This window comes from Empidonax traillii, unplaced genomic scaffold (genome assembly GCF_003031625.1).
Source record: "Empidonax traillii isolate 1590-97213 ecotype Southwest subspecies unplaced genomic scaffold, ASM303162v1 scaffold54:size2178333, whole genome shotgun sequence".
Lineage (NCBI taxonomy): Eukaryota > Metazoa > Chordata > Aves > Passeriformes > Tyrannidae > Empidonax > Empidonax traillii.
Genome location: NW_020955247.1, coordinates 836,821 through 856,918, shown reverse-complemented (window position 1 = coordinate 856,918; position 20,098 = coordinate 836,821). Strand labels below are relative to the sequence as shown.

Sequence of the window (20,098 nt, the reverse complement as noted above, 5' to 3'; positions counted from 1 at the left end):
GGTATGATGTTTCCTTTTCCACTTCTCCTCTCTATGTTGGGCTTCTCTGTCAAACTTTCCATCCCTTATATGTACAACCTGTATACACAGACATACCCCCTCATAGCTCTGGACCTTCCAGAGAATTACTTCAGTACACTGCAGGATACAGAGTTTGACCAGTGAATCTAACTCGAGAGAAGGAAGGGAGCTCAAGTCAACTGAACTCTTAATCCTACTGAACTTGAACTCAATCCTACTGAACTTGCACTCTTTCACACAGTCCCAGCTGGTGATATTTATGATCTCCATAACCAGTGGAACTCTGGCAAAGACTTTTCTTTCCTTTTTTTATTTTCAGTTGAGGGACAGCAGTAAAATCTCTAAAGCCTTTAGGCAGTTACTCTGCCCCTTTCAATGTACACTAAATGTTAATGCATTCTGAAAGTCAGCAATACTGTTTAAACAAAGCAGATTTATAACATGTGCTAACTGCATATCAGTGGGATCTAATTTGTGGTCAAAACACACAATTTGCCATGAACACCTTCCTAAGGAAACAGATATATACATTTTCAGTGCAGCATTAATATCTGAAGTGAAAGATTAGTATGTCTTAGTAGTTACGATGTCTGAAAATTACATTGATACTTTTGGAAGTTCCTAAGAAAACATTTCCGAAGAAGAAATACAAATAATAATAATCAAAAGGCATGTAACAGTGGGCCAATACAAAGAATGCACTGTACTGACTTATTTATGTATTGTATAAGATTCTAGGTTCAAAGGCCTACACTTTTATGTTGGTTTTATTTACACGAGAAATTTTTTCCAAGTGATACAGGGAAATGGATACCATATGTTTCCCAGCTGTTTTGTTCTGACAGGAACTATTAAGCACTCAGTATGGAAATGAATTCTGTCTGAGTTTTATGAAAACACTGCTTTCAGCACAGGGGTCTAGACAGAGGAAAAGGCATCAACATTTTGTATGTCGTCACTTCATGCAAGCTTACATTTATTTTGTTGCTTCACTTTCTCCACTTTTTAACTTTAATAACTTGCATTTACATAAACCACTGATGACAAAATTGTAAAATCGGACACTGCAAAGAAGCAATGACCTTTGTTACAAATTTGTCTCGGATCATTGTGAAGTCATGTATTTCTCTTTCATAAAAGTTAGAGCAGAGTAAGGTTCTTCCAGTTCTCCTTGTTTTTCTTTCCAACATCTCTTTACAAACACTGTTTTTCCAGAAAACAAACTGGAATGCCAAGAACAGTTAGCAATACTTTTACTGTCTTAAAAACATACTCTTCACTTAACTAAGATGATGGATTTACACTGCCTTTAATAAAGGATTGGTATATAGGACTTAAACATAGAGCAGTAGGGAACAAAGAATGCCAGACTGGTTGACACAGTATTTCTTTGTGCTATTTAATACTTGGGTGCTGTAAAAGCTGCACCAGTCCTTAGGCAGTTGCAGCATAGCTTTCCTCTACACTCCACTAGGTCAGAGTGGACCAAGGTATGGCTTGATTCTCTTTCATTCTGCTTTCAGATGCCTGTTCCCTGAAGAAGCAAAAGCAAGTGTTGCCTATGGCCTCCGAAGCACCAGCACAGCAGGAATTATGTGAGCAGTTTTAAACAGCTGCTCCAGAGGAAAAGCCTCTTGCTCATCTTTCCATACTTATGAACTCAGGCAGGGGCCATTAAAAGTCTGGGTCAAATAAATACTGTTTGATTCTGTTTTAAACAACAGTAAAAGATGGTCTGAGCTTAAGGTGGGAGAATGTAAAACAGCTAGCCTGATTCCAGAATCTGGCAATATTTCTGGTATACTCCTAAAAGGTGGCAACAACAATTTTTTTTCTCAATTGCGTTGTCAAAATTATTTCCTTAACTTTTATTCATTAATATAAGAGATTTGGATAATATTATTGTTGTGTTGCTGAAGCAGAAAGAGAGAGGAACACAAAAACTGCAGACTTCATTCAGAACAGTGAAGAAGTGTCGCGCTACTTGATAGACCTGAGGTTCAAAGCATTTCCTTAGCACAAAAGAAAGCTCTGTCTAATGAAAATCTGCAAAGGTCAAATTTGCAGTACTTTTTCATCATATATTGTGCTCTGTTTCTTCTGGAGAAAAGAAAATGCAAAATGTGAATCAAGAGGCTTGTAAGTTTATTTATAGTTTTATTTACTTATTTACTTACTTACTTATAGATGTCCTAGAACTACTGGGGACAAGTAATCAGAAAAGGGGACAAATAGGAAGCAACTTCTCTTGAAGTTTAATCACTTTATCTGATTCTAATTTAAGGGATCAAAATTGACCTTGGACTTTTTAAAAGAAGATCTTTATAACATTTCAAATTGGAAGCATCTGCTTACTTCAGAGTATTTTTAACATCATCTCCATGTCTAGAGCATGAGGAGGTGAGAGACAGTTTTATCTGGTATACAAGCACCTGCAGCATTACAGGGTAACTCCTTGGGTTTTCTCCAACTATCACGACTACCTCATGCACAAATGAAACTTTACGTTGTTGTGTTACAGGCAGTTTCTGTGATACTTACAATCTAGTGCCAAACACCTTTAAATTGTCCTGAGTATAATGAAAATAACACTGTTAAGTTTTTCATCAAGAAAATAGGGGAATAGCATTGACAACTGCCCACATTTTTTTTAAATGCAGAATTTTAACATTTTGCTCATGTAATATTGGGAGGGAACCTGGAACAAGTCTATACAAAGTTTTGCATTTGGAGTTTTACTGTCATATGAACGAAATGCCTGAGCTTCTTCCTTGTGATAAGACTTCAGCAGAGACTCTTGAATCAATTAAGACTTGTATTAATTCCAGGTCCATTTAAAGCACTGTGATTCCAACTTTGAATAAAGATGCTGAGGTGTTAACTACACTAGGGAAACTTTCAGAAAACTCCTCACTGTTGCTAACACAAATGTTTCCCCCACACTGGCAGCAGTGCTTGGGCTCCAAGTGATAGAGGAAGGGATGTCCCAAGTCAATGGATAACCAAAACCACTTCTGAATATCTGTTTACTGTTTTATTAATATAACTGAATTCATATTTAACAATTTTAACTGAAGGTGGCACTGTTTTATAGTTTTAATATATCAATAACTTGTACAAGAATACATATTGGTGTTCTTTACTGTAAGCTGTATAGTGTGAGAACCTGAAATAAAGAACAACCCTGCACAGGTAAGAACAAAGAAGGTTTGTTTCCAAATAAATGGAATTTGAAGTCACTCCAAAGAAGTAAGAAAGGGTATAGAGGGTAAAAAATAATTAATGCTTTAAATAACAGTGCATCTTTTCCAGGTATTTCAAACATAATTATGAGCCTCAGGGAATGAATAATTTTTCTTATCTTGGCTTGAGGAATAACAGTACAAAAGGAAGGTAGCAAGCAAAGTTCTAATGAAAAATCAGAACAGGTCATTTTGGCACAAAATATGTAAAACAGAAAGAGGGAGAATGTGAAAATGAGTTAGAAAAAGAGTTTATATGTAGCTACCACAAGTATTGTTTTATTGCAAGAGAAAATTCTTCAGTATTCTACCAAGGAATAATCCAAACAATATTGCATTGTTTCAGATATATGTTCCTGGGAGACATTTGGAGCACAACAGGCTGTCAAATTGATGCCATGTAACACTGCCTCCAAATCAAATTTTACTTTACTTTCTCATACAACTCAAAAACTACCAGGAGCTTGAGACAGAAATTGTCTTCACTTTTATGTCCATTGATTTGTTTCTTTTTCTCAAATAGGAAACTAATCTCTTGAATAATTTTGCAAATAACAGTTACTTTGGGAATGAAATATTGCGGAATGATACCTGCTGGACATTAAAGGTGAATTTGTTTTCAATATTCTGTGAATAAAGATCTAGAGCAGTACGTTGCCTTCATTGGAAACATCCATTTAATGGCAACCAAAAGTCGTCAGAGATGACAGAATTTACTTCAACAACGACATGGCTCAGTGAAGCTTGTTGAACACAGATGTCTTGAGCCATTTGCTCAAGTGGCCTTAGAAAATTTGTCCAGAAAGAACGTATCCAATTCCATGCTTAGTAACAAAAGCATAAAGAACTTATTTCTGTTTCAGTTTATCATTCCATATTAAACAATGCTAGAAATCAATGGGCACACTGGCTAAGAGTTCCTTTCAGAAAAATGAGCTAACTAGATCCATTTATAAAGTACATTTTTCAGTTTTCTGTCTTTGAAGATGAACAATTACAGAATCACAGAATATTATGAATTAGAAGGGACCCACATCATTGAGTCCAACTTTTAAGTGAATGGCCCTAAGTGCTTAAACCCACAATCTTGGTGTTATTAGCACTTTGCTCTAACCAAGTGAGCTAATGTCCATCTTAGTGGTTATTACGCTAGCTACAAAGATCATTCTCTTGAAGCATGATGGTGGAGAAAACAATTAATCATGCTTTACTGCAGATAAACAGTGATTTGCCCTGCACTTTTTTGCCAATTTCATATATCTTTCACCCTGTAATCTGGGGGTACTGGTACACGTGTTTTGGCTCCAAGGATCCCTTGGAATTTTTCTGAGTCAGAATTCCCTATATCCAAGAAGGACAGTGAGGCGTCATAAATGACTTGGATGCAGGACTTGAAGGGATACAAAGTAAGTTTGCAGCTGATAGAAAACTGGGAGGAGTTATTGACTCCCTTGAAGACCAAGAGGCCCTGGACAGAGACGTCAACAAATTAGAGGACTGGGCAACCATCAGCAATAAGAAGTTCAAAGAGAGGAAGTGTCAGATTCTTCACCGGGGATGGGTCAACCTTGGTTGTGTGTATAGACAGGGATTAAGAGCCTGGAGAGCAGCACCATGGAAAGGGACCTGGTCGATGGCAAGTTGAATATGAGTCAGCAGTGCCCTGGCAGCCAGGAGGGCCAACCATGTCCTGGGGGGCATCACCTTGAATATTGTGTGTAGTTTTGGGCACCACAATATAAGAAAGATATTATGCTGTTAGAGAGCGTCCAAGAGAGTGCAGTAAGGATGGTGAAGGGCCTTAAGGGGAAGCCGTATGAGGAGCAGCTGAGGTCACTTGGTCTGTTCATTCTGGAGAAGAGGAGACTGAAGGGAGACCTCACTGCAGTCTACAACTTCGTTGTGAGGGGAAGAGAAGGGAAAGACATTCATCTCTTTTCTCTGGTGAACAGTGACAGAACCCAAGGACTGGCAGGAAGCTCTGTTCAGGAAGGTTTAGGCTGGATATTACGAAAAGGTTCTTCACTCAGAGGACTCTTGGGCAGTGAAACATGCTTCCCAGGTAAGTGGTCACAGCAACAATTCTGCCAGAATCCAAGAAGCATTTGCACAGTGTTCTCAGATGTGGTGTGATACTTGAGGTTGTCCTGAGAAGGGCCAGGAGTTGGACTTAAATGAACCTCGTGGGTATCTTCCAATCAAAATATTCTGTGATTCTGAGCGAGCACTGAGACTGTTCTAACTGCATGACTTTCACGCACACCTGGAAAAAGAGTGAGAAAGGAACCACAGAACTTGTAGCCTGTTGGGGGGTTGTCTCTTCTCTCAGGCAGCTATCAGTAAGACAAGAGGGCATGGTCTTAAGCTCTGCCAGGGGAGGTTTAGGTTAGATATTAGGAAGAAATTCTTTACAGAATTCTCCATCCCTGGAAGTTTTTAAGATAAGACTGGATGTGGCACTTAGTGCCATGGTCTAGTAACCACGGTGATATGGATCAAGGGTTGGACTTGATGATCTCAGAGGTCCTTTCCAACCTGGCTGATTCTATGATTCTATGGCTATCCCATCAATACATTTCACTGGTCAGTGCTGTCCAATAAAGGGAGGTGACAGTGGGAGTTCAAGGAGGAAAAACTACACAATGGGAAAACCTTTTTCAGACTTATTTCTAATAACTCCTTTTTCAAAAGAACATGTAATTCTGAGAAAAAGTTACAGACAGACAGAAATAGAAAAAAAATCAGAACTCTATGTGAAATGCATGAGAAAGGACACTGAGTCATAAACACTCATATTTGCATAGGGTTAAAAGTATTTAGAGTAATTAAAAAATGATGTAACCAAACATTTTCATATGCTACTAACTTATTATTCAAAATTTACATGAAATGGGGAAACGAAAAGGGATTTACAGGGTTATTCACCAAATTTATCACCAAACAATGAATAATAAGACTTCCACATTATTAGCCATAGAAGTAACAGAGGTAATTCCACAAAGAGAAACTGTCTACTTCAAATCTGTTCTAACTATCCTGCTGGTGAAAATGCCTGCCACATATAAAGTGGAATCTTATTTTCTCTGTAATTTTGTCTTAACTATCTTAGTGAATTAAATATTTTTCTCAGACAAAGCTGACATTGTTTTTCAGACTATGACAGTCCTGCCATTATCTAATCTGTGGTCAACTTAATCTTAAGTTTTAACTCTTCTAAAAAAATAACTCTTGGACAGTTCTGCTTTCAAAGTCCTTTGTTTTAAAGAAGAAATGCAACTCTTAGTTAAGCAGAGTCAGTATGAGGTAGACAGCTGTATCAGCTCTTTGTAAAACCTCTGAGTTTTTCTGTGTGTGACTACTTGAATTAACAATGGAGTACAGATATAAAATAGCATGAATGTCATACATACTAAAGATTTATGATACAGTTTATATTTATCAAAAATAGCAGGTACCAGCAATAATTTGAAAAAGTTATTTTAATGGTCTATAATATGAGGAAGACAAGAAACTGCATCAAAAGCAACTATGAACAGTCAGCAAATGAGGCATCACACAATATTGACTGATACGGCTCTGTATATTGAAATTTCAAGATGCTTTAGATACCGAAGTCTGTTCAGAGATATAAAGTGACATCCTCCTGTGCAGCACTACATGATTACTCAGTAACTAAGCAAAGTAAAAATAAAAGGATTTCAGTACTATTTCCATTCACCAAAGCTCATAACTGACAAGTGGAGAGAAAACCCAAAATTTAGTACTGTTTCCACTTGACCAATACTATTATTAGTGCTAAAGACCTCTTTTTTACTCAAGGCTTTTAACCAAGTTGGGAATTAACTTCCACTGGCACACTACTGCAGTAGTAACCAGAGCTACTACTATCTTCCAGCAATGCCTGTATTTGCATCTGTCAACCCTTTTTCAAGGAAATAAGTGAATGCAGAAGTAATTAAAATCATAATTAAAAAATGTCCAACTGCAGAAGCAATCACAGAAGAACAGAGCTACACAATAAGTGTCAGCATCCCCCAATCTAAAGGAAGAGCTCATAACTTGTACTTCATCCTTGCTATTGGTCTGCATTTTACTTTATGACTACTACCTGAATTTTAAGAAGAATACACTTTTGTTTTTGTAGCTAAGCTGTCCCCAGGAACAGACTAATCAGTGCAATTGGTCTCAGGGGCTATTCTTGCTCTCCTCCTCTAGTTCAGCTTTCTCTTGGAGCAGTTGAGTGAATGAGTAGCTTTAATTCTTTTGTAAGACAAGATTAGGTAAAGCTCCTCTGCCACATAATCAGCTGCATATAGGCAGAGGTGGGAATGTTGGTAGTGGGAAAGAAGAGAGAGGGAGACATGGAAGAGTTGAGGGAGATACTGGGTGGGGAAAGAAGAGGGTAACAATGAGGGGCACTAAATAATGGGTAGGAGAATGGTGAGAGGAATCAGGTAAAGAAAGGTCTAGGAGAATGATGGGAAGAACATTGTAAAATACTTGGGGGAAACATTGGGGGAATGACTGAAGGGGAAAAAAGAGGAAAAGAGTTGTGGGGAAGAATGGTGGGAAAGACTGGGGAGGGAAGAATGTGGGGGAAGTAAAACTAAGGTCTAAGGAAATTGGGGGAAAATGACAGGGTGAATACTGAGAAGAATGGGGGTGAAGAATGCGGGGGGAGGAATGGTAGGGCAAACAGATGGAAAAACAGTGGGGAGATTGGTGGGGAGAATGGGGAAAGAAGAATGGGAGGAGGAAAAGTGGGGAGAATGGTGGGAGTAATGCAGGAAGGAATGATGGGATGAATGCTAAGGAGAATGGCAGGGAAGAAAAAGGTGAGAAGGGGGAAGAAGTGGGTGAGAAAGAAGACAGAAGAAGAAGAGGAGGTAGGAGAAATGAGAGAGGAATGGGGGGAGAATAGGGTGGAGACATTGTGTAAGAACAGGAGAATGGGGAGGCAGTGGGGAGAATGGTGGTAAGAAGAGGTAAGAAGAAGGGAAGGAGAGAGGAAGAAGAGGGAAGCAGAAGGGACAAAAGGGGAAGATAGGAGGGTGCAATGGATGAAGAAGCAGGGGGAGAATTGGTAAGAAGGTAGGAAGAAGAGAGAAAAAAAGAGATAGGGGTGAGGCAGGGGAAGGAGGGAAAGGTGCAACGGGGAAGGATGTGAAGAATGAGTGGAATATGGAGGGGAGGAGGGAGCAGGATGTGGGGAGACTGGGGTAGTGTGAGATAGGGTAAATTGAGTGGGGTGAATACGAGGTGGTCTCCCTTTACACTTCTTCCCTGTTTTCGCTTGCAACAAGTAATGTGTGTGCAGTCAATGCTGTGCCCTGTATGGGCAGTAACATGGCAAGCAAGTGTGGTAAGGAGACCTTTGCATCCCTTTATTGCCAAGAACAGTGTCATGTGATGACCTGGCCTCTAATGATTCTGGCAGAAGAAATAGCTATCAGAAAGTTTTGACTTAGTTACGCACATAAGAAATCTAAAACAGTCTGTAAGGAAATATAGAAATAGAAGTTGTCCAAGTATAGCACAGTTCTGAAAGCCTTCTATCATCCCATGAATTCAAGGTCTCCCATTTCTTTTGTAAAAAGTACTTGATGAAACAACATTCACAAAGTTCAATTAAAACGCCAGAAAGCACAATAAACTTTTCATAGCTCCACAAAAATGCTCCTCTCACCAATTCATTTCTCCTCCATCAGGAAGAGAAAAATAAAAGCGGATTAATCTGATTTACAGAGTGAAAACCAGCACTGAATACACTTTTTGTCAGGGGGCAGGGAGAAGGTCTCCAGCTGGTTCTCATCTATATGCCATGATTCTTCATTTAGTTTACACTGTTAAACTAAAAAACTCAGCTTTAATCTTAACTGTTACAGTATGCCTTAGAGCAGATTCTATCATGTAGCATCCTTGATACAGTTTCAGACTCTGGCAAAACATCATCCCTCAAACTGGTCGTTGCCATATGGGTAATAAATATATCCAACATTTTTTCATTGGCGCCTACATTATTACGTCTTGTCACCAATGGTTTTTCGGGTTTTCAAGTAAATTGTTGCATATACTGTGGTTTGGAGCTGCTGAGATGAAGCCCTACATTTATCTGTATACAGCCAAATCCTTTTTTGGAACTTTTTTTCCTTCTAATGAACTAACATCTGCTGAAATAAAAACAAAGTTAAGTCATGTTTCCAGAAAGCTGTACAGAAATGAGAGAAAACAAAACAAAAGGACACTGCCAAGAAGCTATTGTTGCCAAGTTGTACATGAGAAAAAAAAAAAAAAAAGCCTAGAAAATGATGTGTGGACAGAAGTGGGCATCATACCTGATCTGTCTTCATTTTGTGAGTCACATCTTCTACATAATTCTGGGATGGTCTTGAGAGAAGTTACAGAATACTGAAAAAAAAGGAAAAAAAAGAATAGAAGCAATAATTTAAAAAGATAAAACGCAGGACTTTCCAGAGGTCCAAATCTCATGGACACTAACAAAATCTACCAGCCAAGGGTACTTCTGGCAGTCTGATGGTCTTCTCATGAGAAAAGTAGATAGCACCTACTTGCTTTTGTGTCCCATCTCAAGGCATACAAAAAAACATTCAAAGCAACAGCAAAGTATCTCAGATTTCTCCTTCCTGCATATGACCATTATTTAAGTCAAAACCAGAATGCAACACAATGCAAGGTACACTGAAGGTCAGAATACATCTGGGCTCCACAGCAAACTTCAAGGGTCTCACTTTGCCCACCTGTGCTTCTGTTATGGTGACTGCACTGCAACATATGTCATGCTTAAAAGTTAGAATTCAAGCTGTCACAAACTAGTATGTAAAAGAGAATATTTGCAGTGTACAGATCTGATTTCAGAGATGGATGTGTGTAACATACACATATGAGATGACAGGCTCATTTCTCTAACCTAGGTTTTATTAAAGCAAACTTGCATTATTTTTTGATGTGACAAATATATCTGATATTAATCAATAAATTATTTTCTGAATTCAGCATTAGAAAGGGAAATAAAACAGGGATGACATACGTATTTTACTAAATAGATTTTTTGTCCTTATAAATTTCTGGAATACCCTTGGAAAGACACACGATCGAGTGTTATAAATCCATACATTCTGATATACAGTAACTTAACAGCAAGTCTTCCTTAATCAAATGCTTAAATGTTATAGGAATCTTCACTTAAACAAATGAAAATCATTACATCTGTGAGAGAAAGATCAATGACTTTGCTTATACAAAAAAAACCCCAAAACCAAAAACAAACCAAAACTATAAAAACAAGTATTGTCGAAACTAAAACAGAAAAAAACATTTAGGATTAGCACAACTGAAATTTTTTGAAGAATACATAAACACCATATGTTTTCAAAGAAACAGATATTTTAGCTGGTGTACTGTTGACCAGTGAAACAAAACAACTACACATAAACCCACAACTTTCCACACAAAAAAGAAACAGTCATACATTGTTCTGGTTTTTGCTGACAGTTTGTCATTCAATGTTTGACATGTTTCTAATGCACAGCTGGCAATTTACTTCAAAATAATCTGAAGTCAAGCTCATGACACCAACTGCAGAAATAATTAGTTTTTCTGGTGCAAGTTTAAGATTATTACTCAAACGACTGTAGTTACTTTATTAAGTCTCAAAAACTTCCCATCCTTTACTTTTTCTCTTGCTGACCTGATTCAGGAAGATATTGAGAAACCTCAACTACAAGAAGTTCTTACAGGTATTTCCTGGATCAAGACTGAACTTGTTAATTAAAATGTGTAGCAGTACTCAAGGGTAAACCCAGTGATTCCAACCTCCATCAAACAAAGGGTTTTCTATAAGGCTGTGAGTGCTCCAGCCTGAAATGCTACTAAATACAAATTAATACAAGTTAAACACAGACGTGGACAAACACCATGTGCTGTGCTTCACTTTAGTTGCTGTTTAATAAAGCCTGAGCTGTTCAGCTGTACATCTTGCTATTTCAGCACAAAGACTCAAACACAATGTTGAACTGGTCCAGTAAGATTCTTCAGAGAATCCAAGGAAAATGTCTCCAAGGAACGTGGTAGCTTCATAAGACCAGCTGGTGCAGTTTAAATTATTATACAGTTTGTAACTGAATTAGAAAGAGGTCTTTGGTATTCCATTGCTATGTGTTTTTTCAGGCAACCTCAAAAACAGAAAACCATCTTTTTTTTTTGGTCTTTTTCCTATTCTTTCCTGGAAGAACAGATATTTTTCTGTTTCAGCATTGCACTGGAATGTATTCAGTTACCTCATCTTACCACCAAAAATGTATTCAATGTTATAAATTTGATTATACATTTTAATCATATTGGTTTGATTTCATTAACAGATTTCCTCCCACTCACCTCTGTCCTCAAAAAGATTTCTGCACATTTACATTTCTGCCTTCTGTGTTTTGTGGTAAAGTGCGAAGAACCAGGTTTTGATCCAGGAAGCAACTAAAGTTACACTCTAAAGTGGACCTTTCCCAATCATAAAAACAATCCATTCCCAGCTCTTCCCACTAGAACTACTTTTTCTTATACTCTATCTACAGTTTTAATCATCAGTACTGTTTTTTAGCTTTTCTTCAATCTTAAATTTCAAGGCTACACAGAGGGACAGCAAAAGAGGTTGAGACTGCAACCCTTTCTTAGGGCAGAATTTTAGACTTAATGCTTATTCAACAGCATGTAAAATTAATTACTTTCAACTCTTCTATAATTTCAAATTTTTTTGCACACAAAATTAAACACCACTTTTCACACTTCACCATTAGAGTCAGACAGTTAAGGTCCATGCCCAAATGCATAACTGACAGTGTAAGAGCTAAGCACACAGGTCACTTTGTTAGTCAATGCTTAGTCTGATCTTTGTTATATAACTAAAGTTTGTTGTCGTGAGGGTGAAATTCAGTAACAAAAATAAGGGTTTATTCCCAATATAATGCACATAATGGAATTTTTGATTACTGTTCGAAGTCTGGATTCTTTTTCTGTGTTTAGTCAAACCCTTAAGAACTCTGTAAGATGGAAGAACAGTACCAAGAGCAAACAAGATACAAGAAGTAGCAAGTATTCCATATTCCCAACTTTCTCCAACAGACACTGCTAATTGAGGGGAAAATGGAACCTCCCTTACAATGCAAAACATTTGTTCATTATAAAAAACTCCACTACAGAATCTAAATTAATGCAAATGTTAACCTTTTAAATTTCATATGGTTCTCAGATTTTAATGCAATGAATTTTAAACCCAACACATGAAAAAAAATATTTTTAACATGGCTGTTCTGTGTTGTGCCACTTGTCTACCACTTGCAGACTCACTTGTGTCCAAGAAATATTAGAAAAAAAAAATAACTGATCAAGTGTAGAGTACAGAAATGCATATATAAAATAGTAAAAAACCCTGTAAATTAAGAAGTAAAAGTTACTTTGCAGATTCTGTTGCGGAGAATACTTTCAATATTTCCTAAACTGGAGTCAAAGTGTAAAGTTGGATGCACAGTGTGACTTTCAGACCATGTTACCATAACCATGACACCCTCAAAACATGAAGGACCATGTCCAACTCCAACTGTTTGCAGCATCAAAACTCAAATAATTTACCTCCATTGGATCAAGACACCAGTGACTCTGTCCTGCTCTTAAAAACACAGCTCTTTGTTTCCGTTTAGATACTGAAAATAGGAACCTTCCTTCACTACAGCTAATTTTTTCCAGGTGTTATTATTACAGTAAACTATTTAACAGTCTACTTTTTATTTGTTACGGTGGAAAACTGTCTCATTAATATTAAAATCCCATTAAAATTAATAACCTTATAATATATTTTCTTTATCATTTATAACTGTGCAACATTACCCTTTTCCCTAGTCTATAGTGCTCTAGTGCTATTTGGTAGTAGCAAGCTACACTGAGAAAAAGTAAATCAACAATACTTGGCCTGATACTGCAGGAAGATTTTTCTCAACAGTAGTGTCAATGTAAGCAGCTTCAGAACAACAAAAAAGCAGAGGAAAGAGATCAGGCTGACACAGTGCTGGGTGATCCAGCTCTTCCTATGGCAAACGAAGGGTGACAGCAGGCTCAGGATATGCCCCATGTTGAATAAATGGGAAGGGAGTAGATTGGGCACACTCCTGACCATACATAGTCTACATCTTCACTGCCAGGCAAGAATTCACATGAAGTTTTTCAAGCTGTTTCAAAATCACGCAAAATTCAACAGCTGTTTAATTATATTTGAATTCAATTACTGAACTTGCATTTCACAAACCTTTAAATTAGGCCCAGTCCCACACTAGCAACAATAAGCCATGGATTTTATTCATTCAAGAGCTGTTTGAATGATCAGATCAATAATCTAGACAGTCAACCTTTAAGTGTTTACAAATGTCCTAGCGTCAGGAGCTCTGGTTATGATGAGGTTATCCTGTATTATTTCTGTAAACAAAGAAACAATTTTCTTTCTATTTCTGTAAACAAAGAAATATTCTGCAGACAGAATATTATTTTTGTTTACTCTAAACAATAGCCCAGAAACCTAATCTGCTGTCTAAACTACGGTCAAATATACTATACCATTTGGATCTGAAACAGAACCATCTTAGTTTGTAAAATAAGCATCATATTTGGACTCCAGAGCTCTCACGGACTTGGTAGATGTAGCTCTTAAGCCACTCTCAATCCTATTTTTAAAGTCATACCAGTCAGTCTCCAGTGACTGGATAAAAGTGAATATCATGTTAATTTTTAACAGGGATAAAAAGAAGGGCCCTGGGAAGTATAAGCAGGTCAGTCATACCTCAGTGACCTGTAAGACCATGAAACAGATCCTCCTGGAAGTTATGCTGAAACGTGTGGATGACAGAGAGGCGATTAGAGACAGCCAGCATGGCTTCACAAAGGGCAAACTGTGCCTAATACAGTGGCCTTCTACAATGGAGTGGCAAGGGCTATAGATGTCATCTACCTGAACCTGAACTGTAAGGCCTTTGGCACACTGCCTCCGAACACATCACTGCCGCTACTTTGGAGAGATATGGCCTAATGGATAGTTGGACAAAAAATGGGCCATGTCCAATAAGTTACAATCAAAGGGTCAATATTCCCACACATGAGTGGTGTCCCCCAAGGATGCACACTGCAACCAATACCATTTAATATCTTTGTCAATGACATAAATGAAGGGATGGAGTGCACACTTAAGAATTCTTCACAGGAAACCAAGCTGAGTGGTGTGTTTGATTTGCTGAAGGGAAGGAGGCCATCCAGAGTGACCTTGGGAAGGCTTGAGGTGTGGGTCCATGTGAACCTCATGAGGTTCAACACAGTCAAGATCCAGCACGTGTCAGGGCAACCCCCAGTATCCATACAGACTTGAGTATTGACAGCAGCCCTGCAGAGAAGGACCTGGGTATGTTGATGGATAAAAATTTGACTTAAACAGCCAATGTTCACTCGCAGACCAGAAAGCCAATCATATTCCTGGGCTGCGCTAAAAGTATGGCCAGCACAGTGAGGGAGGTGATCTTTCCCCTTGACTTCATTCTTGGGAAAGTCTATCTAGAGTAATGCCTCAGGTTAAGGTGCCCCTGGTACAAAAAAAAGACATGGACCTCTTTGGTGGGTCAAGAACGTGACCATGAAAGGAGCCAGAGGGCTGGACACCTCTGTTGTGAAGTAAAGCTGAGAGAGATGGAGTTCTTTATCCTGGAGAATGGAAGGCTGCATGGAGACCTTCTTCTGGACTTTCAATATCTAAAGGAGCCTTATAAGAAAAATATAGAAAGACTGTTTGCCAGGGCCTGTACTGACAGGACAAGGGGCAAATGAAAGAACATCAGTTTAGATCGGATATACCAAAAAGACAGTTTTTATTATTAGGGTAGTTGCAACAGGTTGCCCAGAGAGGTTGTGGATGCCTACCATTCATGACAGTGTTTGGTTTATGTGGCAAACTAACAGGAGGACCTGCCCCCTTGTAGGTCAGAAGCAACTGGCTCCATTATGGACTGGCTGCTGGCAAATGCTGATCCCATCAGAGAGGATGGCAGCAGCTCTGGGATAACAGATTTATGAAAGGGTGAAAAACACTGCACAATAGCAGCTGGGAGAGAGGAGTAAGAAAATCTGACAGAAACAGCACTGCAGACACCAAGGTCAATGAAGAAGGAGGGGAAGGAAGTCCTCCAGGTCCTGGAGTAGACATTCTCCTACAGTCTACAGAGAAGACTATGATGAGCAGATACCCAGTCTGCAGCACGTAGAGGACCTCACACTGAAGCAGGTGGATGTGCTCTGAAGAAACTTGCATCCCATGAGGAGACAGTGCTGGAGTAGGCTCCTGGCAGGAACTAAGGCCTCTGGAGAGGAGATCACAGAGGAGCAGGTTTTCTGGCAGGAACAGTGACCCTCTGTGAGACCCACACTAGAGCAGCCTGTTCCTGAAGGCCTGTACCTCAGGGAAAGGATGCACACTGGTGCAGTCCATAAAGAACTACGGCCTCTGGGAAGGACTCACACTGGAGAAGTTCATAGAGGACTGTCTTCAGTGGGTGGGACTCCATGCTGCTACAGGCAAAGGGCATGAGAAGGAAGGAATGGCAGAGACACCATATGATGAATTGAATGCAAACCCCATCCCCCCTTATCCCCCTGCACTTACTGAGGTGGCAATGTAGAGCACTCAGGAGTGAAGCTGAGACTGCGGAGAAGGCAGGGGTGGAGAAAAGGTGGTTTTAGATTTACCCTTGTTTCTCATTATCCTATGCTATTTGATTAACAATAAATTAAATTAATATCCCCAAGATGAGCCTTTTGTATCCATGACAGTAATTGGTGAGTGACATCCCTATCCTTGAAGCACAAGTTTTTTGTCATATTTTTCTCCCCACCTTTTTAATGACAGGGGAGTGACAGAGCAGTGTGGTAGGCACCTAGTGATCAGTCAAGGTCAACCTATCACAGTGAGGCTTTGAGCAACCTGACTTAGTGGAAGGTACCCCTTCGTATTTCACAGGGACTGGAAATGAATGACCTTTGAAGGTCCATTCTAACCAAAACCATTTTATGATTCTGTGATCTTGGAAAAATGTAGTTTCCTTTTTTTCATGTACAAAAGCAACATAAAAAAATCTAAAACAAAGTTAACCAAACCAAACCAATCAACCAACCAACCAAACTGCAAATCAGCTTACATATCTATTTGCCTTTTAAAACAAATTCCTGTCTTCCTATCTACTTTTTATGTCTATCAAATTTTGATCATTTTTGATGAAATGGACTACAAAGGTCTGGACTATACACAGTAGCTTTTTAACTCAGGTATATTTGTAAGAGCATCATTTTAACAGACTTCTTGCTGCCATTATTTTTAGTCACTCCTCTGCACTGGATTAGAACCAGAGGGCTAACACTGGTGCTGTTCAGATGCTCTCACCAGAACAGGCTAATGATAAAATGTGAAGGTTAGGTATCTCTAAATCATATATGGTAAGATATGAGTAGAGCACTACAATAACAATGAATTCTCTTCTTAATCTGGATTCTGACAACAAATCTTTTGTCCTCTTAACTGCTAAAGCAAGGAATAAAACTGCAACCTCAATAATTTGTGCTGGCTTTTTATTTAATGTTCACCATCCAATGAAAGAACAGGCTATTAAAGCAGGCAGCCTGAGCTGTTCAGCAGAAAAGTGAGTAACCTAACCCACCAGTATGCAGCAACAGCCACAATGGGAGAGGCATGGAGAGGTTACATCTATTATGTTTTACAGTTTTACAAAACTGAGTATAGAAACAGATACCAGGACATAATACAGTATATAACAGCAATAAAAAGAAAGTTGCCCATAATAAGGTGTTCACTCAAGGTTGGTTCATTGTCTTGTAATATTTTGGACATTTGCTATATTCTGCTTTAATAAAAATTCAACAGTACAGTAGGTACCAAAAAAAAAAAAATCCTCTTCAAAAGGAATCTGTCTGTGAATAAAGCATCTGGAATGTTTTAAAATGAATCAAGAGTCCCAAATGCTAAAGGCAAAACCAGGCCTTCGTAAAAAAAAAAAAAAAAAATTAAACAATAAAACTAAGAAATGTGGAAAGAGACAGTGGTATACGTTCCTCTGAAAATTCAATTAATAAATTCTCTTATAGAGACTAGATTTATGTATTCAAGTCCATTGTGTATCAGACATTAAACAACTCTACTGCACAAAAAGCAGAAACACTGGCAGTAGGAGTAGTGTTATGAGTAATAGACAACTATACTGTATCAGTGCTTCCTACAAGAACACTAACAACGTGGATGAACAATACTTTTCCTTGCCATTACGGCTGCAGTTGTTTTAGTTGTGACACTAAGGATGAGTGCCACCTACAAATCCCTGGAAGTCTTTCTATCTCTTCCTGTACTCTACCATGTCCCAGGTAGCACACCAACAGATAAAATCCCACTGCATTTGGAGACGGCTACTGGTGGAAAGGGCAGAAATCAGAGAAGCAGAAGTTTTTTCATAACTGAAATATGTTTAATTAAAAAAGGTAAACTTACAATTTTTGTGTCTAAGGCTAACACTACAGCACATACAAATCAAATCTTTCAGGAAAAAAATGGAGACAAGCAACCCAAAAATAAAACTAATTTATTAATATGATTTGCAAGTAGTTTCTACTACCTGAAGGAGAGGAATCAAGTTTTCCTTCCCAGCTTATCAGAGATTTCCTTTACAAAATGTCTTATTTTAGCCTAGGTTCAACCTATTTAAACATTCCTATATACACTAATAAGTCTTGTTTGTTACACCAGGACTGAGACATCTAAGGTTTTCTCAACTTGAACAAATAAAATAAAATTTGTACTTACCGATATGTCATCACTAAAATCTATTTCATCCAAATCAAGGTATTCAGGGGCTTCCATTATTCTTCTATGGACATTTTGGGTGAGTCAGCACATAAGTAAAGACCTAATTAAGAAAAAAGAAATGGATTGTCTTTAAATAAAGAGTCAAAACAACACAGAAATAGCTCATATAGTTGGCATTCACAGCAGTATGCTATATCTGCTATCAGCAGGTTACTGAAAACATTTAGCTCAAATACTGAAGTCTTTCATAACAATCCTAAAAAGCTAAATATGATTTGCCATGTCTACTCTGTATATAATGAAGCAGACATTTCAATCTTTAGGGTGAATAGCTAAGCAGTACTTGAAATGGAAGTCAAAAATGCTTGATTCAGCATCATTCAGTTCCTCCAGAAGCTCAACACAGGTGTAAAGACCTAAGCTGTTGAGCACCCCCGTAACCCTGCAATCGTACCTGTGTTAAAGATGTATCTTCTCTTAAGTATGCAACTTGTGTTACTACAATTTTCCCCTGCCCAAGATGGCAGAAAAGAACAGAGAATCGTGCTGCACACAGAAAACAAAATGCTATAACATCTTTTCTCTGCTTACAAGCAGACTAATACCCAGTCCACCCAGTTTGCTTTACAAACGAATGTGTACCACTGTTCAGCCTGTAAGTGCACATATCAGAAAACAGTAATGAAGACAAAGCCAGAATTATATCAGTGTGCACAAATTATCATGGGCCTTAACCATTTTCTCACAGCAAGTGAAAAAGAAGAGAAAATTCTCTAGCAAAGCAAGAAATTTGGCTGGAAAAGTCATTATGTAGATCTGAATAAATCAGAGCTCAAACAATCGTAAGACCAAAAACAATAACCCCTCATTCTTAATTTTAACTAGAATGAAGGTGTGTGTTATCACTACATGCAAGTGCAACAGAAGTAAAAGTAGAAAAGGAAGTTATTTTAAAGGAAGCTGAACAAGGAAAATTTAATGCACTTCTAAATACTATGAGGCATTACGTAAGTGTTAAGTATTATTAGGAAAGAAAATAAAACCCTACTTGTACATAACAAAAGGAAGTGCCTGAAGGAAAAAAAAATAACACAAACCCAGTTTATTCATATAACTGCCAAGAAATATGTCAATGAATAATGAAGTCAGCTGTTAGGTCTAAATAAAATCACTGTGTGAAACATTCATATGCATTTAAGAATTTCCTAGGATAAAGGGCCTGAAAAAAATGCTTTTCTGCAGGTGTCACCGGCAAACAAACCGCAGTCATTAATCTCCCTAATAACATATTATCCAAGGACAAAGCTGACCTTAAGACACCTGTTCTTGAGAAGTTATTAGAAAGAGAACCGAGAGGTATCTACAGATTTAAGCTAAAATAGATGGAAAAGCAAATTCTTGTTTCTCACCAAGTTACTGAAGATAAAGCACTATCAGCATCACTTTCCCATTAAATTAATGTACTGGTTCTGGCTGGGATGGAGTTAATCTTCTTCACAGTAGCTAGTATGGGGCTGGGGTTGTGATTTGTGCTGAAAACAGTGTCGATAATTCAGGAGCACTTTCATTATTGCTCAGCAGGGCTTATGCAGAGACAAAGCCTTTTCTGCTCCTCACCCCACTCCAACTGTGAGTGGGTTGGAGGTGCACAAGGAGTTGGGACAGCTGAGACAGGAGACCCCAACCAACCCAGTGGGATATTCGGCATCATGCTCACCATATAAAACTGGGCGGAAGAAGGAGGAAGGGGGAGATGTTTGGAGTGATAGCGTTTGTCTTCCCAAGTCAGCACTAAGCACAATGGAGCCCAGCTCTCCTGGAGATGGCCAAACACCTGCCTGCTGATGGGAATTGTGAATTAATTCTTTGTTTTGCTTTGCTTGCATGCACAACTTTTGCTTTCCCTACTAAACTGTCTTGATCCAACCCA

The 20,098-nt window shown here is 38.4% G+C and overlaps 1 protein-coding gene across 3 annotated transcripts in view; it reads right to left on the bottom strand.

Moving 5' to 3' along the window:
* Nucleotides 1–20,098, bottom strand: part of SNCAIP (synuclein alpha interacting protein) — a 93,940-nt gene that overhangs the window by 38,580 nt on the left and 35,262 nt on the right. For all 3 annotated transcript variants that reach the window (XM_027879326.1, XM_027879327.1, XM_027879328.1), the window contains exons 2-3: nucleotides 18,166–18,268; nucleotides 9,599–9,671 (exon numbers count right to left, since the gene is read on the bottom strand). In XM_027879326.1, the coding sequence (XP_027735127.1) occupies nucleotides 9,599–9,671; nucleotides 18,166–18,222 (130 nt within the window). In that variant the 5' untranslated portion in view covers nucleotides 18,223–18,268. The remainder of the gene's footprint in view (nucleotides 1–9,598; nucleotides 9,672–18,165; nucleotides 18,269–20,098) is intronic.